The 27,242-nt window shown below is 39.1% G+C and overlaps 1 protein-coding gene across 5 annotated transcripts in view; it reads left to right on the forward strand.

Annotated features, from left to right (window-relative positions):
• Positions 1–27,242, forward strand: part of LOC141074845 (histamine H2 receptor-like) — a 221,766-nt gene that overhangs the window by 118,824 nt on the left and 75,700 nt on the right. For all 5 annotated transcript variants that reach the window (XM_073562103.1, XM_073562104.1, XM_073562106.1 and 2 more), the window contains one exon: positions 14,484–14,771. In XM_073562103.1, the coding sequence (XP_073418204.1) occupies positions 14,500–14,771 (272 nt within the window). In that variant the 5' untranslated portion in view covers positions 14,484–14,499. The remainder of the gene's footprint in view (positions 1–14,483; positions 14,772–27,242) is intronic.

Consider the following 27,242-nt stretch of genomic DNA (forward strand, 5'->3'; position numbering starts at 1 on the left):
TACAAGAATATAACTACTATAATACTGCTCCCTATGTACAAGAATATAACTACTATAATACTGCTCCTATGTACAAGAATATAACTATTATAATACTGCTCCTATGTACAAGAATATAACTACTATAATACTGCCCCCTATGTACAAGAATATAACTACTATAATACTGCCTCTATGTACAAGAATATAACTACTATAATACTGCCCCTATGTACAAGAATATAACTACTATAATACTGCTCCCTATGTACAAGAATATAACTACTATAATACTGCTCCTATGTACAAGAATATAACTACTATAATACTGCTCCTATGTACAAGAATATAACTACTATAATACTGCCCCCTATGTACAAGAATATAACTACTATAATACTGCCTCTATGTACAAGAATATAACTACTATAATACTGCACCTATGTACAAGAATATAACTACTATAATACTGTCCCCTATGTACAAGAATATAACTACTATAATACTGCCCCTATGTACAAGAATATAACTACTATAATACTGCCCCCTATGTACAAGAATATAACTACTATAATACTGCTCCCTATGTACAAGAATATAACTACTATAATACTGCCCCTATGTACAAGAATATAACTACTATAATACTGCTCCTATGTACAAGAATATAACTACTATAATACTGCACCAATGTACAAGAATATAACTACTATAATACTGCCCCCTATGTACAAGAATATAACTACTATAATACTGCCCCTATGTACAAGAATATAACTACTATAGTACTGCTCCTATATACAAAAATATAACAAATATAATACTGCCCCATGTGCAAAAATATAACTACTATAATACTGCTCCTATGCACAAGAATATAACTACTATACTGCTAATATGTACAAGAATATAAATACAGTTGTGGCCAAAAGTATTGACACCCCTGCAATTCTGTCAGATAATACTCAGTTTCTTCCTGAAAATGATTGCAAACACAAATTCTTTGGTATTATCTTCATTTAATTTGTCTTAAATGAAAAAACACAAAAAGAATTGTCCTAAAGCCAAATTGGATATAATTCCACACCAAACATAAAAAAGAGGGTGGACAAAAGTATTGGCACTGTTCGAAAAATCATGTGAAGCTTCTCTAATTTGTGTAATTAACAGCACCTGTAACTTACCTGTGGCACCTAACAGGTGTTGGCAATAACTAAATCACACTTGCAGCCAGTTGACATGGATTAAAGTTGACTCAACCTCTGTCCTGTGTCCTTGTGTGTACCACATTGAGCATGGAAAAAAGAAAGAAGACCAAAGAACTGTCTGAGGACTTGAGAAACCAAATTGTGAGGAAGCATGAGCAATCTCAAGGCTACAAGTTCATCTCCAAAGACCTGAATGTTCCTGTGTCTACTGTGCGCAGTGTCATCAAGAAGTTTAAAGCCCATGGCACTGTGGCTAACCTCCCTAGATGTAGACGGAAAAGAAAAATTGACAAGAGATTTCAACGCAAGATTGTGTGAATGTTGGATAAAGAACCTCGACTAACATCCAAACAAGTTCAAGCTGCCCTGCAGTCCGAGGGTACAACAGTGTCAACCCGTACTATCCGTCTGCGTCTGAATGAAAAGGGACTGTATGGTAGGAGACCCAGGAAGACCCCACTTCTTACCCCGAGACATAAAAAAGCCAGGCTGGAGTTTGCCAAAACTTACCTGAAAAAGCCTAAAACGTTTTGGAAGAATGTTCTCTGGTCAGATGAGACAAAAGTAGAGCTTTTTGAGCAAAGGCATCAACATAGAGTTTACAGGAGAAAAAAGAGGCATTCAAAGAAAAGAACACGGTCCCTACAGTCAAACATGGCGGAGGTTCCCTGATGTTTTGGGGTTGCTTTGCTGCCTCTGGCACTGGACTGCTTGACCGTGTGCTTGGCATTATGAAGTCAGAAGACTACCAACAAATTTTGCAGCATAATGTAGGGCCCAGTGTGAGAAAGCTGGGTCTCCCTCAGAGGTCATGGGTCTTCCAGCAGGACAATCACCCAAAACACTTCAAAAAGCACTAGAAAATGGTTTGAGAGAAAGCACTGGAGACTTCTAAGGTGGCCAGCAATGAGTCCAGACCTGAATCCCATAGAACACCTGTGGAGAGATCTAAAAATGGCAGTTTGGAGAAGGCACCCTTCTAATATCAGGGACCTGGAGCAGTTTTCCAAAGAAGAATGGTCTAAAATTCCAGCAGAGCATTGTAAGAAACTCATTGATGGTTACCGGAAGCGGTTGGTCGCAGTTATTTTGGCTAAAGGTTGTGCAACCAAGTATTAGGCTGAGGGTGCCAATACTTTTGTCTGGCACATTTTTGGAGTTTTGTGTGAAATGATCAATGTTTTGCTTTTTGCTTTATTCTCTTTTGTGTTTTTTCATTTAAGACAAATTAAATGAAGATAATAATACCAAAGAATTTGTGTTTGCAATCATTTTCAGGAAGAAACTGAGTATTATCTGACAGAATTGCAGGGGTGTCAATACTTTTGGCCACAACTGTACTATAATACTGCCCCTATGTACAAGAATATAACTACTATAATACTGCTCCCCTATGTACAAGAATAAAACTACTATAATACTGTCCCCTATGTACAAGAATATAACTACTATAATACTGCTCCTATATACAAAAATATAACTAATATAATACTGCCCCATGTGCAAAAATATAACTACTATAATACTGCTCCTATGCACAAGAATATAACTACTATAATACTGTCCCCTATGTACAAGAATATAACTACTATAATACTGTCCCCTATGTACAAGAATATAACTACTATAATACTGCCCCTATGTACAAGAATATAACTACTATAATACTGCTCCCCTATGTACAAGAATAAAACTACTATAATACTGTACCCTATGTACAAGAATATAACTACTATAATACTGTCCCCTATGTACAAGAAAATAACTACTATAATACTGCTCCTATATACAAAAATATAACTAATATAATACTGCCCCATGTGCAAAAATATAACTACTATAATACTGCTCCTATGCACAAGAATATAACTACTATAATACTGTCCCCTATGTACAAGAATATAAATACTATAATACTGCTCCTATGTACATGAATATTACTACTATAATACTGCTCCTATGTACAAGAATATAACTACTATAATACTGCCCCTATGTACAAGAATATAACTACTATAATACTGCCCCAATGTACAAGAATATATCTACTATAATACTGTCCCCTATGTACAAGAATATAACTACTATAATACTGCTCCTATATACAAAAATATAACTAATATAATACTGCCCCATGTGCAAAAATATAACTACTATAATACTGCTCCTATGCACAAGAATATAACTACTATAATACTGTCCCCTATGTACAAGAATATAACTACTATAATACTGCTCCTATGTACATGAATATTACTACTATAATACTGCTCCTATGTACAAGAATATAACTACTATAATACTGCCCCTATGTACAAGAATATAACTACTATAATACTGCCCCAATGTACAAGAATATATCTACTATAATACTGTCCCCTATGTACAAGAATATAACTACTATAATACTGCCCCAATGTGCAAGAATATAACTACTATAATACTGCTCCTATGGGCAAGAATAGAACTACTATAATACCGCTCCTATGTACAAAAATATAACTACTATAATACTGCTCCCTATGTGCAAGAAAATACTACAATACTGTCCTCTATGTACAAGAATATAAGTACTATAATACTGCCCCAATGTACAAGAATATAACTACTATAATACTATCCCCTATGTACAAGAATATAACTACTATAATACTGCCCCAATGTGCAAGAATATAACTACTATAATACTGCTCCTATGGGCAAGAATAGAACTACTATAATACCACTCCTATGTACAAAAATATAACTACTATAATACTGCTCCCTATGTGCAAGAAAATACTACAATACTGTCCTCTATGTACAAGAATAAAACTACTTTAATACTGCCCCTATGTACAAGAATATAGCTACTATAATACTGCCCCTATGTACAAGAATATAACTACTATAATACTGCCCCTATGTACAGGAATATAACTACTATAATACTGCTCCTATATACAGGAATAAAACTACTATAATACTGCCCGTATATACAAGAATATAACTACTATAATACTGCTCCCCTATGTACAAGAATATAGCTACTATAATACTGCTCCCCTATGTACAAGAATATAACTACTATAATACTGCTCCTTATGTACAAGAATATAACTACTATAATACTGCCCCTATGTACAAGAATATAACTACTATAATACTGTCCCTATGTACAAGAATATAACTACTATAATACTGCCCTCTATGTACAGGAATATAACTACTATAATACTACTCTTATATACAAGAATATAACTAATATAATACTGCATCATATATACAAGAATATAACTACTATAATACTGCCCATATATACAAGAATATAACTACTTTAATACTGCTCCTATGTACAAGACTATAGCTACTATAATACTGCTCCTATGTGCAAGAATATAACTACTATAATACTGCCCCCTATGTACAAGAATATAACTACTATAATACTGCTCCTATGTGCAAGAATATAACTACTATAATACTGCCCCTATGTGCAAGAATATAACTACTATAATACTGCCCCTATATACAAGATTATAGCTACTATAATACTGCTCCTATGTACAAGAATATAACTACTATAATACTGCTCCTATATAAAAAATATAACTAATAAATAATACTGCCTCATACAGTACAGACCAAAGGTTTGGACACACCTTCTCATTCAAAGCGTTTTCTTTATTTTCATGACTATAAAAATTGTAGATTCACTCTCAAGGCAACAAAACTATGAATTAACACGTAGAATTATATAATTAACAAAAAAGTGTGAAACAACTGAAAAAATGTCTTATATTCTAGGTTCTTCAAAGTAGCCACCTTTTGCTTTGATTACTGCTTTGCACACTCTTGGCATTCTCTTGATGAGCTTCAAGAGGTAGTCACCGGAAATGGTCTTCGAACAGTCTTGAAGGCGTTCCCAGAGATGCTTAGCACTTGTTGGCCCTTTTGCCTTCACTCTGCGATCCAGCTCACCCCAAACTATCTTGATTAGGTTCAAGTCTGGTGACTGTGGAGGCCAGGTCATCTGGCGTAGCACCCCATCACTCTCCTTCTTGGTCAAATATCCCTTACACAGCCTGGAGATGTGTTTTGGTCATCGTCCTGTTGAAAAATAAATGATGGTCCAACTAAACACAAACCGGATGGAATAGAATGCCGCTGCAAGATGCTGTGGTAGCCATGCTGGTTCAGTATGCCTTCAGTTTTGAATAAATCCCCAACAGTGTCACCAGCAAAGCACCCCCACACCATCACACCTCCTCCTCCATGCTTCGCGGTGGGAACCAGGCATGTAGAGTCCATCCATTCACCTTTTCTGCGTCACACAAAGACATGGTGGTTGGAACCAAAGATCTCAAATTTGGACTCATCAGACCAAAGCACAGATTTCCACTGGTCTAATGTCCATTCCTTGTGTTCTTTAGCCCAAACAAGTCTCTTCTGCTTGTTGCCTGTCCTTAGCAGTGGTTTCCTAGCAGCAATTTTACCATGAAGGCCTGCTGCACAAAGTCTCCTCTTAACAGTTGTTGTAGGGATGTGTCTGCTGGTAGAACTCTGTGTGGCATTGACCAGGGGAAGAGTCTTGAGGAGATCATTTGCATATTCCCAGTGCCTTCTGGGATAAGTGAAGAGTCTCCGCGAGCTCAACGATCACTGGGTTTTGGCCGTTGCAGCTGAAAAGAGGAAATTGGAAAATTTGGCTCATCTTTCATCGTTTTTAAGAAATCTCAAGATGGAAGAGGCCAGGAGCCATTTGGTGAGCTGCATTTCTTGCTACATGTTCACAGATTTACCAGTGGAAAAGCCAAACTTCACATGCCACAAATGCAAGCTTGTGTCCCTGTTGGAGGAAAAGTTGCAAAATCTCGAAGAGAGGTTAGCTACGTTGAAGATCATTAAGGAAGGTGAAGAGTTCTTGGACAGAGCAGAATTATCTCTTCATGTTACAGAAAGAGAAGAAATTCGAAGTGCACCTGAAGAAACAGAGGAATGGAGACATGTGACCCAGAGAAGCAGGAGGATCAGGAGGCAGTCAGCACCCATACTGCTCAGGAACCAGTACCAGGCTCTCACGCAGGAAAACGATGAAGAAATACATCAGGATAAGACTTTGCCAACAAACAGCAACCTTGTACGCCTTCAGAGTCCTCCTGGATGGAGAAAGAAAAATGTTGTGAAGAAGAAACGGAGAGTGGTGGTCATGGGGGATTCCCTGCTGAGAGGAACAGAGGCCGCTATCTGCAGACCGGATATAACTACAAGAGAAATGTGCTGTCTTCCAGGTGCAAAAATTAAAGATGTGTCTGACAGGATATCAGGACTCTTCAGACCTACAGATGACTACCCATTCCTGCTACTACATGTGGGGACAAATGACACCGCAAGAAACGACCTGGAAATCATCTGCAGAGACTTTGAAGACTTAGGCAAGAAAGTGAAAGAACTGGGAGCGCAGGTGGTCTTCTCTTCCATCCTCCCAGTGGATGGCCATGGAACAAGGAGGTGGAATAAGATTCTGCAGGTGAACAACTGGCTACGTCGATGGTGCCGTCAGCAACGATTTGGATTTCTGGATCACGGAGTGAACTACTTATACGATGGACTACTTGCTAGAGATGGGGTGCACCTTACGAAGACTGGAAAGCATGTATTTGGAAGTCGCCTTGCTACACTTGTAAGGAGAGCTTTAAACTAGAACAACATGGGAAGGGAAGCAAAAGACCAGAAAAAGCCATACACCTGACAAATGCTATTGAGAACTCTGCTATTAGAAGTGGAAAGGAAGAACAAAGACGAAAGAATCTAATTAATAAAAATATTGGAGAAAGAGAAACCAATCACAAACTAAAATGTTTCTATACTAATGCACAAAGCATGGGCAACAAACAAGGAGAATTGGAACTACTAACACAGGAACAGAAATATGATGTAATTGGAATCACTGAAACTTGGTGGGACAATACACATGATTGGAATACAAGACTAGAAGGATACAACTTATTTGCAAGAAACAGACTTGATAAACGAGGAGGGGGTGTCGCATTGTATGTTCGAAACGCGTATATCTGCACAGAGATTGAAGCTTCAGAGACTGGGAGTTCTGTGGAAACTGTTTGGGTAAGAATACAAGGACAGAACAATGGAAAGGACACCATTGTAGGCATTTACTACAGGCCGCCTGTGCAAGCCGAAGATATAGATGAACTCTTTATGCATCAGATGGCCAAGTTCTCCAAAAAATATGACATAGTTGTCATGGGAGATTTCAACTATCCAGACATTTGTTGGGAATCTCTCTCAGGCAAAACTAACAGGTCAAGGAAATTCTTATCCTCTCTTGCTGACAACTTTATCTTCCAAAAGGTAAGGGAGAAAACAAGGGGAACTGCTACCTTGGATCTAATCCTTATAAACAGGGAGGAAATGGTTGAGGAGGTAAAAGTGGCTGGGACCCTAGGAGGTAGCGACCATGCTATTTTAGAATTTTGGATTACTAGAGGTGGAAGACCTGTGAAGACTCAGACGTCAAGGTTAGATTTCAGAAAGGCAGATTTTAAGGGATTCAGAAAGAGAATTGGAGGGATCCAATGGCTGGATATCCTTAAAGACAAAAATGTCCAGGAAGGATGGGAAATCTTGAAAAATGAAATTCTCAAAGCACAGTTGTTAACAATTCCGAAAAGAGGGAAGAATAGGAAGCATTTAAGGAAACCAGGATGGATGAACACAGAACTTAAGCACATGCTAAAAAGGAAGAAAAAAATGTTTATAAAATGGAAAGAGGGAGGCATATCTAAAGAAGAATATAATGCTGTCTGCAGAACCTGCAGGGCACAAATCAGATTATCTAAAGCTGAAAATGAACTGAGGCTTGCAAGAGATGTCAAAAGCAATAATAAAGGATTTTGGGGATATGTCAAAAGTAAAAGAAAAGTCAAAGATGCTATAGGATTTTTACAGGATGAAAATGATGAAATGGTAAGACAGGATGTTGAGAAGGCTGAACTTTTAAATTCCTATTTTGCATCTGTTTTCTCTCAGAAAGGAAATGCAACATCAACTGTTATTCACTGTCCTATTAAGGGAATAGAAGAATCCAGGATATCTATAAACAGAAAGATAGTGAGGAAACACTTAGCTAACCTAAATGAATTCAAGTCTCCAGGTCCAGATGAATTACACCCCAGAGTACTGAAGGAGATAGCAGAAGAAATTTTTGAACCCCTCTCCATAAGCTTTGAAAATTCTTGGAGAACAGGAGAAGTGCCAGAAGACTGGAGAAGAGCAAATGTTGTTCCTATCTTCAAAAAGGGGAAGAAGGTGGACCCAGGCAACTATAGGCCGGTGAGTCTGACTTCTATACCAGGAAAGATCTTTGAACAAATTATTAAACAACATGTATGTCAATACCTGGATAAGAATGAAGTGATTAAACAGAGTCAGCATGGGTTTCTAACTAATAAGTCATGTCAGACTAACTTAATTTCCTTCTATGACGGTATCACTGATTGGGTGGATCAAGGAAATGCTGTAGATATAGTATATCTTGACTTCATCAAAGCATTTGACAAAGTCTCTCATACAATCCTTATTGAAAAAATGACTAAGTATGGAATGGACAAGGCAACTGTTAGGTGGATTCATAACTGGCTTAGTGATCGGACCCAAAGAGTGGTCGTAAATGGCTGCACATCCAGTTGGAAGAATGTCTCAAGTGGGGTACCACAGGGCTCTGTCCTGGGCCCTGTATTGTTCAACATCTTTATCAACAATTTAGATGAAGGAATTGAGGGTAAACTGATTAAATTTGCTGATGACACAAAGCTAGGAGGGATAGCTAATACTAGAGAAGAGAGAGAGAGGATTCAAAAAGATTTAAATAAACTGGAGAAGTGGGCAGCAACTAACAGAATGGTTTTTAACAGGGAGAAATGCAAAGTGCTACATCTGGGCAATAAAAATGAAAAAAACATATATAGAATGGGAGGAATAGGGCTAAGTGACAGCACATGTGAAAAAGACTTGGGTATACTAATAGATCACAGACTGAATATGAGTCAACAGTGTGATGCAGCAGCAAAAAAGGCAAATGCAATTCTAGGATGTATTAACAGAAGCATACAGTCTAGATCACGTGAAGTCATTATTTCCCTCTACTCCTCTTTGGTCAGACCTCATCTGGAATATTGTGTCCAGTTTTGGGCACCACATTTTAAAAAAGACATCAACAAACTGGAGCAAGTTCAGAAAAGAGCGACCAGAATGGTGACCGGTCTGCAAACCCTGTCTTATGAGGAAAGGTTGCAGGATTTGGGAATGTTTAGTTTGCAAAAGAGAAGACTGAGAGGAGACTTAATAGCTGTCTACAAATATCTAAAGGGCTGTCACATTGTAGAAGGATCAACTTTATTCTCATTTGCACAAGGAAAGACTAGAAGCAATGGGATGAAACTGAATGGGAAGAGACACAGATTAGATATTAGAAAAAACTTTTTGACAGTTAGAGTGATCAATGAGTGGAACAGGCTGCCACGAGAAGTGGTGAGTTCTCCTTCAATGGAAGTCTTCAAACAGAGGCTGGACAGACATCTGACTGGGATGATTTAGCGAATCCTGCTTTGAGCAGGGGGTTGGACCAGATGGCCCAGGAGGTCCCTTCCAACTCTATGATTCTATGATTCTATGATTCTATGATTCTATGACCTGGTCTCTAATCTGAGCTGCTGTTACCTGTGATTTCTGAGGCTGGTGACTCGGATGAACTTATCATCCACAGCAGAGGTGACTCTTGGACTTCCTTTCCTGGGGTGGTCCTCATGTGAGCCAGTTTCTTTGTAGCGCTTGATGGTTTTTGCCACTGCACTTGAGGACACTTTCAAAGTTTTCCCAATTTTTCGGACTGACTTACCTTCATTTCTTAAAGTAATGATGGCCACTTGTTTTTCTTTACTTAGCTGCTTTTTTCTTGCCATAATACAAATTCTAATAGTCTATTCAGTAGGACTATCAGCTGTGTATCCACCAGACTTCTGCACAGCACAACTGATGGTCCCAACCGCATTTATAATGCAAGAAATCCCACTTATTAAGCCTGACAGGGCACATCTGTGAAATGAAAACCATTTCCGGTGGCGCTTTGAATGAGAAGGTGTGTCCAAATTTTGTCTGTACTGTATATACAAAAATATAACTACAATAATACTGCCCCCTATGTACAAGAATATAACTACTATAATACTGCTCCTATGTACAAGAATATAGCTACTATAATACTGCTCCTATGGGCAAGAATATAACTACTATAATACTGCTCCCATGTACAAAAATATAACTACTCTAATACTGCTCCCTATGTGCAAGAAAACAACTACTATAATACTGCCTCTATGTACAAGAATATAACTACTATAATACTGCCTCTATGTACAAGAATATAGCTACTATAATGCTGCCCCTAACTACAAGAATATAGCTACTATAATACTGCCCTCTATGTACAGGAATAAAACTACTATAATACTGCCCGTATATACGAGAATATAACTACTATAATACTGCCCCCTATGTACAAGAATTTAACTACTATAATACTGCTCCCCTATGTACAAGAATATAACTACTATAATACTGCTCCCCTATGTACAAGTGTATAACTACTATAATACTGCTCCTATATACAAGAATATAACTAATATAATGCTGTGTCATATAGACAAGAATATAACTACTATAATACTGCCTCTATATACGAGAATATAGCTACTATAATACTGCTCCTATGTACAAGAATATAATTACTATAATACTGCTCCCTATGTACAAGAATTTAACTACTATAATACTGCTCCCCTATGTACAAGAATATAACTACTATAATACTGCTCCCCTATGTACAAGTGTATAACTACTATAATACTGCTCCTATATACAAGAATATAACTAATATAATACTGCGTCATATAGACAATATAACTACTATAATACTGCCCCTATATACGAGAATATAACTACTATAATACTGCCCCCTATGTACAAGAATTTAACTACTATAATACTGCTCCCCTATGTACAAGAATATAACTACTATAATACTGCTCCCCTATATACAAGTATATAACTACTATAATACTGCTCCTATATACAAGAATATAACTAATATAATTCTGCGTCATATATACAAGAATATAACTACTATAATACTGCTCCTATGTACAGAAATATAACTACTATAATAATGCCCCTATGTACAAGAATATAGCCACTATAATACTGCTCCCCTATGTACAAGAATATAACTACTATAATACTGCTCCCCTATGTACAAGTATATAACTACTATAATACTGCTCCTATATACAAGAATATAACTAATATAATTCTGCGTCATATATACAAGAATATAACTACTATAATACTGCTCCTATGTACAGGAATATAACTACTATAATAATGCCCCTATGTACAAGAATATAACCACTATAATACTGCTCCCCTATGTACGGGAATATAACTACTATAATACTGCTCCTATATAAAAAAATATAACTAATATAATACTGCCTCATATATACAAAAATATAACTACTATAATACTGTCCCTATGTTGAAGAATATAACTACTATAATACTGCTCCTCTGTACAAAAATATAACTACTATAATACTCTCCCTATGTACAAGAATATAACTACTATAATACTGCTCCTATGTACAAGAATATAGCTACTATTATACTGTCCCCTATGTACAAGAATATAACTACTATAATAGTGCCCCTAGGTACAAGAATATAACTACTATAATACTGCTCCTATATAGAAGAATAAAACTACTATAATACTGCCCCTATGTACAAGAATATAACTCCTATAATACTGCTCCTATGTACAAGAATATAGCTACTATAATACTGTCCCTGTGTACAAGAATATAACTACTATAATAATGCCCCAATGTACAACAATATAACTACTATAATATTGCCCCAAGGTACAACAATATAACTACTATAATACTGCCCCTATGTACAAGAATATAACTACTATAATACTCTCCCTGTATACAAGAATATAGCTACTATAATACTGCTCCTATGTACAAGAATATAACTACTATAATACTCTCCCTGTATACAAGAATATAGCTACTATAATACTGCTCCTATGTACAAGAATATAGCTACTATAATACTGCCCCAATGTACAAGAATATAACTACTATAATACTACCCCAATGTACAAGAATATAACTACTGTAATACTGCCCCTATGTACAAGAACATAACTACTATAATACTGCCCCATGTACAAGAATATAACTACTATAATACTGCTCCTATGTACAAGAATATACAGTTGTGGCCAAAAGTATTGACACCCCTGCAATTCTGTCAGATAATACTGTTTCTTCCTGAAAATGATTGCAAACACAAATACTTTGGTATTATTTGTCTTAAATGAAAAAACACAAAAAGATTTGTCCTAAAGCCAAATTGGATATAATTCCACATCAAACATAAAAAAGAGGGTGGAGAGTATTGGCAATGTTCGAAAAATCATGTGATGCTTCTCTAATTTGTGTAATCAACAGCACCTGTAACTTACCTGAGGCACCTAACAGGTGTTGGCAATAACTAAATCACACTTGCAGCCAGTTGACATGGATTAAAGTTGACTCAACCTCTGTCCTGTGTCCTTGTGTGTACCACATTGAGCATGGAGAAAAGAAAGAAGACCAAAGAACTGTCTGAGGACTTGAGAAACCAAATTGTGAGGAAGCATGAGAAATCTCAAGGCTACAAGTCCATCTCCAAAGACCTGAATGCTCCTGTGTCTACCGTGCGCAGTGTCATCAAGAAGTTTAAAGCCCATGGCACTGTGGCTAACCTCCTTAGATGTGGACGGAAAAGAAAAATTGACAAGAGATTTCAATGCAAGATTGTGCGGATGTTGGATAAAGAACCTTGACTAACATCCAATCAAGTTCAAGCTGCCCTGCAGTCCGAGGGTACAACAGTGTCAACCCGTACTATCCGTCGGCGTCTGAATGAAAAGGGACTGTATGGTAGGAGACCCAGGAAGACCCCACTTCTTATCCTGAGAGATAAAAAAGCCAGGCTGGAGTTTGCCAAAACTTACCTGAAAAAGCCTAAAGCATTTTGGAAGAATGTTCTCTGGTCAGATGAGACAAAAGTAGAGCTTTTTGGGCAAAGGCATCAACATAGAATTTACAGGAGAAAAAAAGAGGCATTCAAAGAAAAGAACACGGTCCCTACAGTCAAACATGGCGGAGGTTCCCTGATGTTTTGGGGTTGCTTTGCTGCCTCTGGCACTGGACTGCTTGACCGTGTGCATGGCATTATGAAGTCTGAAGACTAGCAACAAATTTTGCAGCATAATGTAGGGCCCAGTGTGAGAAAACTGGGTCTCCCTCAGAGGTCATGGGTCTTCCAGCAGGACAATGACCCAAAACACACTTCAAAAAGCACTAGAAAATGGTTTGCGAGAAAGCACTGGAGACTTCTAAGGTGGCCAGCAATGAGTCCAGACCTGAATCCCATAGAACACCTGTGGAGAGATCTAAAAATGGCAGTTTGGAGAAGGCACCCTTCTAATATCAGGGACCTGGAGCAGTTTGCCAAAGAAGAATTGTCTAAAATTCCAGCAGAGTATTGTAAGAAACTCATTGGTTACCGGAAGTGGTAGGTCGCAGTTATTTTGGCTAAAGGCTGTGCAACCAAGTATTAGGCTGAGGGTGCCAATACTTTTGTCTTGCCCGTTTTTGGAGTTTTGTGTGAAATGATCAATGTTTTGCTTTTTGCTTCATTCTCTTTTGTGTTTTTTTTTTCATTTAAGACAAATTAAATGAAGATAATAATACCAAAGAATTTGTGTTTGCAATCATTTTCAGGAAGAAACTGAGTATTATCTGACAGAATTGCAGGGGTGTCAATACTTTTGGCCATAACTGTACAATAATATGGCTACTATAATAATGCCTCCTATATACTGTAGAAGGATACAATTACTGTGATACTGTCCTGCATATTAATTTGCATTAAATACGCCCATGTGGTTACCACTTGCAGGTGTCAGACAATGTGTGAGGTATAGTCACTTTCGGAATCGTCTGTCCTTCAGAATTATGGAACTAGGACACATTGCTTCTCTAATTTTTCTCATCTCTTCAGTCTTGCTGTTAAACATAAACAATTCTCTCTCGAGTATCTGCTATAAAAAGAGCATCAGATATTATGCGTGGAACGGATTATTTTCTACCAGACCAATTTCCCGTCTCTTTTGTATTCTAGGACATAAGAGCTGAAAATGCCGATGGACAGAGATGTGTCATTGACCTCCAACTTGTCATTTGGTACCTCGGGGATGAGAAGAGACGGGAATAAAACATCTGAAATAGCTCCTCAGCAGGTGGTGGTTGGGTTGTTACTAACTATTATTGATCTGGTCACCTTCTTGGGAAACACAGTGGTCTTCATTTGTCCTGCGGTGGAAAAAAGATTGAGAACAGTGACGTACATGTTCATCATGTCCCTGGCTATGGCTGATCTCCTGGTGGCTTGTCTTGTTATGCCTTTTAGGTAAGAATTCCGTTCTATATAATAAATTATTGCCAGTTTCCTTTCATTTTATGGTGGTGTAATTTCACAATAGAGTCAAGGAAAGTGAAAAGTATTTTTCTCATCCATTTACACACAATTCTCCATAAGGTTAAGCTGAATTTGATCGTTTTGAAATTTTTATAAGTTTATTGTATAGAAATTAGATTGTTGTTTGAACGGAAGAAAACAAAGTCACTAGTGCAACCTAGTAGAGGTAGCCACCATATAAGGCTAGTTTCACACTAGCGTTCTGAGGCGCAGCGCAGGGCCGCCGCTAAGCTCCGCCCCCGGCCGCGCCTCCTCCGGTCAGCTCCTCCTATGGGCGCATGACGCTGCATGCGACCGACATACCCTATATTTAGCGTTGGGTATGCTGGCCGTGAAACTAGCCTCAATGTGAACCTTTAAACAATTTAGGACTGGGACATTTTCCCCTATTCCAGACTAGCCACGTTCTAAGGTTTTATCACACACACAGCTCAAAAAAAAATTTCTCTTTCAGATAGGTAAATAATTTTTGCCTCTTTCTTCGTGATCCTTGAGACTTATTTTTGTATTCCTTTTTTTGCTGACATTGAGGGAAAATGTAAATAGAGAAATATGAAATGCATATCTTTTTTTCCATTTCTAGTTTTCTGCGACCACAATGGACAACTGAAAAAAACATTTTAAATTGCATTCCTCTTTCTGTTGACAATATTTTGTTTCATATCATTTTGTCATTGGGGGCTGTGTTGGTAACTACAGTTTGGCCTGGCTGTGTCTTTTTTTTCTTGCCTTTATTTACTTTTCTTCATTTATTTAACACTTTATGGGGGGCAAGGGGTGTGTTTTGAAATATCATTAATATATTTTTTAAAATTGTGGTTTCCCCTGGAACTGGGACGGATATATTAGCCTCAGTTTCAAGGGAAATTCAGCCCACTGGCCGCACAGTAGATTTGATTTGGTCTCCTAGGACAAACCATCTCCTGCTCTTTCCTTATACACAATGATCACTTGATCACTGAGTCTTCAGCACTTCCTATACTTAATCAGCACTATGTAAAACTCGGTTAGGAAGGCAGAGATAGTAATATACCACCTCTGCCTTCTTTATGGGGAGCCTGGCTGTGTCTGACAGTCAGCACCTCGATTGTGCAGCTGCACAATCTCGTGCAAGCAGCTAACTCTGCATTGACGTTTTAGAACATCACTGAAGAGTAAAGTGTGGATTGATAGTCTATTGGCCGTTTGGAGCAAATTAAGAAGCCTTGCAGACAACACTGTGGATATTAGACAAGTTACATACCCATCACAATCTGTCCTTTTCCAAAATGAATCAATTCCTATCAAGTCAAATAACATCCTTAAAATAGTTCATAAGGCACCAGGCATCCTGGATGGCCCCAAAAGAATGACTCCCATGGAAGAAAGTGGGACATGTTACTTTACAGAGCATCCAACAGGCTCCGTGCAAAGTGGAAACCAAAGATGTTTCCTCCACCAGAGTTTTGCACAGGTTGTCGATGTGCATGACTGACTGGATGGGCAGTCCACCGTGTATTGCCATTCAGTTATTGTGCCTCTTGGTCAACTTCCCAGAAGACCATACAGTCGCTACGGTGGTGGCAGAGAGCCCTGGAATGTCACCAAATAGAAGGAAGGAACTTGCACACACCATCCCATAAAAATGTCCTTTATTGTGGGATCATGTACAGAAAATGCAGGCAAGCCAACAAGTGGAAATTGTGCTGGACGACGGATGTTTCACGCTACATTGCGCTTCTATGGGTCGTGAACTTGGCACCCGTATCCCAGGAGTTTGTTTTGCCTCATTGCCCCGGAGCTGAGCAGCTGTTGCAGTCTCTGCTCTCTCTTTCATTTGTCTTAGAGAACCATGGAATAGTCTCCATCAGGACTTAGCTCTGATGATCTTCTGGATCATCTTGGGTTTCCTATTTAGATGTCTTGGGAAACTTGCCCTTCATTAGCGCTGATTAGGGGTTGGCTGGCTGAGTGAGGTGCCATTGACATAGCTTTGGGGAAACAGGGTCAGACTCTCTTTATGAGACTTTGTATGTATCATCTTATTGGTACTGCATCATGGAAAAAAAACTTGCAATTTAGCCAAATATCTCCTTAGTGCCACTTAGTAGACATTGCTACCATGTAAGAAAATCCTTTAAGAAGCCTTGTGTCATAGGGATTTTAGCCACGCCTAAAAAGAGATGCTTTATGGTACTTTCAAGAAAGCTGTTGGTTACCTGTGGTTAGAAGTTTCATTGGTAATATTCCATATGGAAAAATATGCAAAATATTATTAATTAGTTTGCTTACTTTCTATGAGAGAGCAAATTTGTATCCTTCTATGGAGCAGTGCCAGTAAGACTTAATTTACAGTTGGTCTCCTTATGGATAAAGATGACTCACTTACCACTCATATCCTTTACACTTTACCTTTTGCATTTACCTTCAATCTTCTTGGATATGATGCTAAAGGCTTGAATGCTTGCCTTTGAGCTTTTTTTCCAGTTCTTCTCTAGATCCTTTCACAATTCATCAATTTTGATGATAAGTGTTGATTTAACAGCAATGTTTAGGCCTCTCAAAAAATTTTGGTCAGTTTCAACTCCAGGATGGACCATATTTAGAGACTTTTCCCAAAATCACTCCTGTTATCTTGACTGTGTACATAGGGCAGATGTCCTACAGAAAAGTTGAATCTTCTACCCTGGTGGGCCATTTACAACATTATTTTCAGGCTGATAGTGTGTAGTGTTTCTTAACCAAGATCGGCAGATGTCTACCTATGGCACACATGATTAGGCATTCATGTCATGCATTTCTGTGGGCAAATTATGAACTGGACAAGCATTTCACTGTCAGCTTATGTGTTTGACAATTATTGCACTTTTAAAAAAATGCAATCTCTTTTACATCAATGTAGTGTAAAAGGTAATGGAATAATCAGAAAGGATACCTTGATTTTTTTAGAGTATTTTTCAGAAAGAAAATGAGGTAGAATAAATTTACACATTTATATTTATCTGCGCATCCTTCCCCTTATCCTTATTAATGTTTTGGGCCTGTTATTTGAAAATTTTGACATAATGTAGATCTCTCCAAAAAAAAAATAAAAAATTAGGATCAGTTTGTATGTTTGTTGACTTTTTCGTCCTTAAATTCTCTAAAATGGCGCATATGGTTCATGTGTTTTAAGTACAATCAAAAATTCTCACTATTTTTTCCCTTAACCTTTGTTCTACCTTTTAAGAACAAAATATTGCACACAACTCTAACATGTGCCAAAAATTCTGGTTTCCAAAAAAAATCACTCTAGAAGGGGATTGGAGTACATTTGCATAAAAAAGATGCAAAAAGTTGTTGTGGAGATACGGGAGTCAGCCGGTGTTCTAGTCCACTGGCTTGTGATTGTATGGACCAGGGATCATCCCACTGAATGCCCGCTCTCCTTACACTGTGGGCATAATACTATTCAGACAACACAGGGTGAGGGTAAAACAGTGTGGCAATACTTTATTGAACCACCAACAAGCAAGAACGTATAGAACAGTCCCATTAAAGTACCCAAGATGGTGCAAAATTACAGAGTCTCATCCTTCTGCTGACTCTTCAGGATAAGAGCAGCTGTGACTTCTGAGCTTCCAACTACCCCAACCTGTGGCATGCACAGAGAGCTGGTATTGACGAGCTTAGGAAGTTGACAGTCCATTGAGGTACGTGGTCAGGTCACTGGAGGGTCTCAACCTGGCTTCTCCAAACATCTCATGAAGCCAGATGGGTCCCAATCCTGGCTTTCCCAAATGTATCCATAGGGCTCAGGTGACCTGTGGGTCCAAAGCCTTACTACACCAAACATATCCACTGTTTCAGTGATGGTCAATGGAGCAGATCTATATTCTTTCAGCCAGGGCCATGGTCCCCTAAGCTGGAATCCTTTAGAATGTCAAATCTGTGTTCATCGTGATAAGGTCATGATGTGGCAGCTATCCTTTAAAGTGTTACTGGTTGTGGTTTTGTAAAGATTCTCCGGTTCTTTGGATCTCTGGATATATTGGATGTCTGGATGTATAGTTATACAGAGGCATACCCTTTTTTATAGTTCACAACTGTACTTTAAGTTATTATTCACAGGTCAAGAGAAAGTGTGAAGAAATTAACCCACATTGTTTGGTTATTTAATTTATCCTTCAATGTTTGCAAGTCATCAAACTGCATGGCTTGGTATAATGTGTAATCAACATATCAGAAAATATCATTGTTCAGTTACCCTGCATCCCTGTTTTGCAAAGATAACAGTACAATAAATTGTAGGAGCTGATAAAAGAGGTAAATAACAACCATTCATCAATTTACAAATATCAATTTAACCTACAAGAAGAGTCAACATTTCAGACTCTTGACCAAATTAAGAAACAAATAAATTAAAAAGTTAGTACATAGATGACACTCTATTCCTCCTGGCTTACTGAAAATAGACGTCTGGTTAATTAAGAAAAAATGCTGTGTCATGACAGTTGTAATTGATAAATTGGCTGGAAACATCTGGAAAATAAAGAACACTACCGCAAACATTAAGAAACACCAGGCGAACACATATAAAATAAACTTAAAAAGGCGCAAATTAAAAGTACAAGCTTAATCAAAATGGGAATCTGTCACCCCAAATTTACTCTTCAAGCTAACCACATAGCCTTGTAGGAGATGGAGCAGAAATAAAAAATGTTGTTTTTATTTTTAAATCTGTTTCACCCAGTTAATTAGATTACTACTTCTATGTTGATTATCACTGGATTGCCCAAATCTAACACTGTCTGAAGATAAACCTCCGTTATATCACTGTACCCATGGAGGAGAGAGCACACAAATTACTCTCTCCTCACCACTATTATCACTTGTCTCCTCTGCTATCACTTCAGTGCAGCAGAGAGCACGCAAATCGCTCACTCCTCGCTTCTAACATTTTTGCTCCCCTGATTATATTGCTAAGGTGTTGCTGTTTAGTGATGTCAGCTGAATGTGGAGAGTGATTTGTGTGCTCTCTCCTGCACTGAAGACAGAAAAAAGGAAACCAGCAATGTCATAAGCAAGAAGACAGTGATTTGTGTGCTCTCACCTACACTAGAGTGATAGCAGAGGAGATGAGCAATGTCAGCAGTGAGGAGAGAGTGATTTGTGTGCTCTCTCTTGCAATGAAGTGATAGTAGGGGAGACCAGAAGTGTCAGAAGCGTGGAGAGAGTGATTTATGTAGTCTCTCCTGCACAGGGACAGTGATTACATAGCAAAGTTTTATCTTCAGACAGCGCTGGCTCTGGACAAGTCAATGCTGTCAATAAGAATAGAAGGGGTGACAGCAATTTAATTAGGTGGGTGGAACAGACTCCCTTTAAAAAACATAAACTAGAGCAAAAACAGGCACAAATGTAATAATGAATCAGGCCCTTAGAATTCACATTAAATAAGTTGTCCACTACTTTTACATTGATGGCCTATCCTTAGGATAGGTTACCTATGTCTGATCGGCAGGAGTCCAACAGCCGGAGCCCCGCCTAACAGCTGCATCGATTGCGGAGACCCCCATCCAGAACTACCCATTTCCTGAGCATCTCCATCTACTTGTAGTGACCAGGGCTTGGTACTGCATATTTGCCTCCTGTTCAAATCAATAGACACTACAAGTAGACAGAGTAACTCGGCAAGCGAGTATTTCCGGCGGGTGGCCGACGCCAACACTGGTAACAGTTAATTGATGGGGGTGATGGATGTCGGACCCAGGCCGATCATATATCCTAAGGGTACGCCATCAAAGTAAAAGTAGTGGACAACCTTTTCATTAAATAATCAATATAATAGTGCTGGTTCCTTTGTTCTATAAACATTAGTATAGGATATTTTTCCCTACAGTGGTCAAGATATGGGCTGAGTAATGGCAGGAGGGCACATATTGGAGGAAGATATCAAAGCATGCCAATTTTTTTCCAATACTGATCCTTCCACCATTATCACAGTGGACTATGGTCACTCGGTGGCACCAGAAATTAAATGTTTTATTTCCCTGTGCGATGGAGCTGAGTGGTGTGATAAACCTGATATAGTTTGCAGGATTTATGTTGTCAGGAGGCCAATAATGAGCAGATGGAGAAGCTAATGAACTTTATAATGTGATTCAGAACATGTCCCTGTAATCCAGGAAGCACTGGTCTTTTCATGAAATCGATCTTCTCCAACGGCTTTAGCTTCTAGCTGGTTACTTACGAAGACACTGAATCTTGCACATTCTCTTTAGTACTTGTTTTTCTGCTACTTATTTTTAGCTAAATTATTTCTCCCTACGACCTCATAAACATTGGCAAACTATGTTTTTCTAAGAAGATCAACCAGAATTGAGGTTGGCCTGTCGAAACAAGTCATTAAATGCCTGCCAGTTGGCTTGCATGTAGGCTATCGGCGGTCATTTATCAGCCGCTGTCGGCTCATGGAAATGTGCCCTCAGGGTCAATATTTTAATGTCTGTGCTTACCAGTTCGTTCTTTCTAATTTGATGAGCTTACTTGTCGAATTATTAAAGACTCGGCAACTAGTTGTGCGGAAACTGAGACGTCATGTAAGGATTCGAGTGAAGATAATAGGTCGGCAACAAGAATACGTTTGCGATGAGCACAACTTTGTTATTGTACAAAGTTCCCGGCAGACACTGAACCCAAACTCTGTCCCGCTACTCTACTCCAGCCATCTGTTCAATTGGAACCTCACAAATCTGTTGGGACCAATCAATTGGTTGAGATGTTTGTGTTAAGTAGCCTTATTGTGGGTTAATATTGTCATCTATATGTCATTTTTTACTTTTTAATTGTTTTTATCAAATCTTTGTCTACTGTATGGTTTAATAAAACATTTTCTATTTTTTTGGTGATCCCCTTGCTTACTGCATGTTTCTTTTTTTCTTTGTTTGTAATGGCTTTATATATCACATTCCCTGATATTAGGTGGTGCCCTTTATAGTATATGGTTTTTGCAAATACTTTTTGGAACATCCCTGAAATCAGGCTCCCTGCCCCTACATCATGCGGCTGCTTTCAGATTAAATAGCAAAAACCTGCTGACAGATTCCATTTAAAATGAGGATGTTAGAAAGTCATAGAGAGAATCACGTGATCATTCACAGAGAAGCAGCTGAGCGTTGTTTAGTTGGGATAACAAACCCCATATTTTTGAGTAATGACCCAAGTACTGTGAAAGGCTCATAAAGAGCTAAAATGTGTCAAAACTATGTGATATATAGTGGAATTGGAATAAACTTGTGAAGAGCAATAAAACATAAAAAAGTCACTGTCTTTCATACTATTGTATTATCGAGACTAACGTTTCCATCACTGATGTTAGTGAGCGCTGGCTCAGCCACTACATACTTATAGAGATGTGTGAATCATTTTGCAGGACCATGGTCCAACCACCAGGTGATTATTTTGTGGCCTCCAGATGGGTACCCTGTGAACCATTCCCTACTTACATCTATTGTCGCACCACCTTGGGAGATGCAGGGCCTAGTATCTCGGAGGATGGTTCTATCGTGGTGACGCCGATGGCTCTAACAATCCGTAGGTTAGGTGGCAATTATAAAAGGGGAGATGATGGATATATGAGACTGAGAGTTATGTTGTTGCCTGCAGGGTATGAGACCGCGGACGAAGGAAGCATACACCGGGGGTCCCGTGCAAACATGAAAGATGAACTTTACTGAAGACTTGTAACAATTCTTAGATTTTTCCATATAACAGTCATGGGTAGCAGATAAAATTTTTCTTACACATTGCGACGGTCAAAGCCTTTTCTCGGTCCCAGCCTTGGGAGGATGGCGGTAACTTTCCATTTGACTAACTGTGCTGCGTGGAGGGTGAGGATCAGCCGACCTTAATCGGATCGGAGTATCCAGGAAATCTGCTGTGCAGTTCTGCAGCGCCTTCTCTTGTCTCAGCACTCTGTTGCTGTAAGCGCGGGGCACTCCGAATAGGGTGCTATTTGTACTCCCCGCTTGTCCCAATCCAGGAGCCCCAATTTTCTACCTCCTCTCACCACCAAAACTGCCCTAATAGGACCTTTTCAGACCCCCACGCATCACCTCCAACTGTCAGAAATCAGAAAAGCAAGTTGCAATGCCAAAACTAAGGCAGAAGAGGGCAGCATAGTACTACAAGTTGTAATACCAAAGCAAGGCAGGAGAGGGCAGCATAGTCTTAAATAATTTACCTCCTCCCAAGGCAAGACGGGGAGCCGGTGTCACAAGTGTAATCATGTAAGTAATAGAGAACACACTTACCATATGACATATAACATACATTAGTAATGGTTTTTCTGGTCACAACATTATTTAGTTATCTGGCCTCGGCAACATCATTGTTACAGCATCATGCTCACACAACGTCACCCTAGGCTGGCTAATCAAAAGAGAAGCCGTGGATGCCAGCAGGTAAGAGGCAGCTCTCAGGAATGCCGTCCAACAGCCACGGAATACTGCCCTGGCCGCTAAACCATTGCTGTGGGGGGAAAACCAGAGGAAGCCCACACAATCACCGGGAGAAGATGCAAACTCCTTGCAGATGTCGTCCTTGGTGGGATTTGAACCCAGGACCCCAGCACTGAAAAGCAACAGTGTTAACCACTGAGCCACCGTGTTGACCATTATTCATTATGTCATGTGTGCCTTTTTTAAATTAACTTTACTAGTTTTCATTTTTTTCCCTCGAAAATGTGGTCAAGGATTTCCTTATCCGGATGTGTTAGCCTAATTCATCATTTGTGACTTTTTGAAATGTTGTAAAATTTTTGTGCAACTTTACCAGTATCTGTTAAATTTTATTTTTGCACATTTGAAGAATAACCTGCAACTCTTTAAAGGATCGTGCGACTTTGAGCTTTTGAGAGGTGTAAGAAAAAGGAGAGCATCTTTCATCTTGCCAAAAGTCATCAACTTGTATGAGATAATTGAAGAATTTGGTGCACAGAAACTGCAATAAAGACTGCAAGAAATATAGGAAAACAACACTTAAAATAACCCTGCAAATGATGGGTCAGGGCCATTGCGTTGTCTGTGTTATGCAGGACTGGACAGGTGATCTGGAGAGAAAAACAATTTTTGTTGCCGCTCTAGTCTCCTATGACGATCCTGAATAGGGGAACTCTGTGCAATAACTCGCCAAACTGCAAATTCATTTTAAGAGATGGAGCGGACTGGTCTTTCATGGCCACAGTCGCTGACCGTGGTGCTGAATTTAATGGCTAATACTCTACGTTTGCATATTATTTAATGCTATCAACAGTTGCCCCTTTTTTGTGTAGTAGCCGCCTATTATAGTAGCAGAAGGTCTCAGCTTTACAAGTTGATGTAGAGTAAATCACGGTTGTAGGATTCTGCAGCTCCACAATGATCCCAAGTCAACTGTGATGAAGAAAGTCATAAATAAAATTAAACCATTCCTGCAAAGACTAATTTAAATTTTTTTCATTTTTTTTTCCTCCAATTCCGTCAAAGATTTTTCTTACAAGAGTTCTACCTTTGCTATTTTGCTGTTGGCATTCCGATATGAGAGCTGTTTGTTTGTAGGTCGAGTGATCGTATAATATTCTGATAAATTGGTAAAGGTCAAAGTGACTCTGATTGGGCAGAGGTAACTGTCAGGTGACAGAGGGTGGGGCTACCTGGTCTGTCTGAATAAATACTGAGGTAAGCTTCCAGAAGCTTCAGTCAGCCAGGGGAGCTCACAGGTTAGCAGAGTCTGTCACACAAAGGAGACCCCTCAGAGACTTTGGACAGTGGAAACGGTCACGGGGGTGACCCTATAGGACATTGGTCACAGGCAGAGACGGCCTGTGAGGACCTGGATTATTGGTGGACTTTGTAAGGTGAAACGCCGTGGTGGATTGGCCTAGGGCAGCCACGGCAGATAGAGCCACAAAGTACGCCTGACGGAGAAAGTTACAAGTGAAGGTACTCGGGCCTATCTGCAGGAGGACAACAGTGTGAAATGTTGCATGATTTGCGACTGCTAGACAGCTTGAATACATGTGTGGAATGCCTGTTTGTTAGGGAATTTCCACATGTATTCAGCCTGTCTACAAGTCGCAAATAAAGCAGCTGAGGCAACGAGCAACGAGTATACTCACTCATCACTAGTCAGAATTGAAAAAGTTGGCCTGGTCAGGAAGGTGAAAGCAGGCTTTGGGGTGAATGGGATAAATCTCTGACCTTCTTTCTTTTTTGGTGGCTATCCTATTCTTTCATCAACACACATAAAAAATAAAGCTTATCTGTATTTCATTTTCAGTTGGACAAGCTTTTATACTAGAGGGATAGTCAAGACGAAAACCTCTCTATTTTGATGAAACCTCCAGGAGACGTGTCCATTATGTACAGTATTTTACCAACATATCAGAAATAATAGCTATGTATGGGCACTTAAGGGTCTCGCTCATGAAAAATAATAAGTAATACCGCCAGGAGAAACGCGCGCAGGGCGTATGCGTCCTTGGTGTGAGCTGTTATTGACTTCTCTTACGGTTGAAGCTCCAGGATTGTCTTGACGGACGTTTTGTAAACTTCTCCTCAGGCTACAATCAGTGTCGAGCACACATTGCACAATCTGCACTGCTCACTACTACTCCCTTCCTATACTGGGACTAACAGACCTGCTGTGAGACGGATGGGACTACTTTGCTTTCCCGCGGTGATCTTGGTTATTATTCTGTGTATGGTCGGCTCTACAGGCTGATTCGACTCTTATTTCTAGAATCAAAGAAGTAAATGAATCTGTCATTGCCTCATCACACCATCAGGCAGCTCATGGTGAGGCTTCAAGTTCGGGCAAATACTTCTCGTCTTCTCGTCTCTGTTTGAATTTAAATATATTTGTGTGACATCGTATTCTGATAAGGAAATTCAAGGAAGTCAGAAACTTTTAGAAAACTGCTGTTTTTAACCAGGGCAGCCTATAAGTACAATATTCTCCGGTACTCTGAAATAGTTTTCTAATGATTTCAGATACATTCTGCCAATTTTACATTATCCGATACCCTGTATTTAAGAATGTAATAGATTTTGCTATTCCAAAAAAACATACTCGCTAGATAAATATGAAATCTTCAGTTTCCAAAAAATTTGATTCACCACAAATCGTAAGTACTACAAAGCCTCCAATTGTGGCCTCAGTTATGTAATTATCGGTAAAAGGACTTCTCTCCTTATCTCTATTGCTAAGCTATGAACTTTGACATCCTCTCACTGTTCAGAATCTCTACAAAACAGCTGCTTCGTTCCCTGCCTAGGCTTTTATACAGGCTATGAAAGTCCCTCCTGATTGTTTCTGCTATACAATGTAATGTGATAGCAAAAAAACCTCACGGTCATCGCTTGGATCACAGGTACCTTCTCTGGCTCATGCAATCTTCTGCTCTGTGCAAAAGGTCATTTATTTGGAGATTTACACGAATCGATCAATTTTGCCAAGTCCATCAAATTTCCTAAAATTCAGCAAAAAAATGTAATTCTCTCAATTCCAATACTCAACTCCTCCTTTTCTGTGCTGTGCTTCCAGAATTTAGTGCCCAAGCCAACTTACTATTCTGCTTTGCTAACTTAGCTCATCATTAACTGACAGGTGGACAGAAGAACTCACCAACCTCAGCAATTAAAATTGGGAGTTCCAGAAACTGAGTATACTGCAATCAGCTCATCATTGAGTTTCTGTCTGTAGAGTTGGGTTGTTCTCATGATATAGGTCCAGCTCCATTGGGCTGAGAAATACCACACAACGATAGGGACAGATGTATCCAGTCTTTTTGGGTAGGAGTCTATCAGCATGGCACATCTAGATATGGAAATCTTTTCCCATTCTTCACTGCCGTAGCACTCCAAATCTGTCAGATTGCGAGGGCACATATTGTCAATCAGATTCTGGTCTGGACTCTGGCTCAGTCATTCCATATTTTAAGCCATATTTTTGTAGATTTGGATGTATTTGTGATGCTGAGTCACTTCACGGCCAAGTCTAGAGAGGAGATAGTCACGACAGAGTCCAAGGTCAAAACCCAGGAAGGTACATCATTAATAAAAGATACAAAAGGCATAGTCTGGTAATGTTTCAAGGTCACAATATCAGGAAGATAGTGGATCAGAGCAGAAGGGGTTAAACAGACGGAAGGTCAGAACAAGGTCCAAGTTCAGGCATCGAAAGATCTACAAACAGCACACAAGGCACAGAGAGACAAACCACACAGTAGCTGATTGTATGCCTGGTTGAGGTCTGGGAGTAACAGCCCAGTAAAGTAGCCTGGCAATCACCTGGTATAATGAACACTTGGAGACACCCAGCACCTCCCAGTCTCAGACTTTATTGCCATGCTGTAAATCAAAGCACTGACAGTTTCAGCATGCCTCTGTACCAGATTGGACA

The sequence above is a fragment of the Dendrobates tinctorius genome, unplaced genomic scaffold (assembly GCF_039654945.1).
Source record: "Dendrobates tinctorius isolate UK_male_01 unplaced genomic scaffold, ASM3965494v1 ptg000334l, whole genome shotgun sequence".
Classification (NCBI taxonomy): domain Eukaryota; kingdom Metazoa; phylum Chordata; class Amphibia; order Anura; family Dendrobatidae; genus Dendrobates; species Dendrobates tinctorius.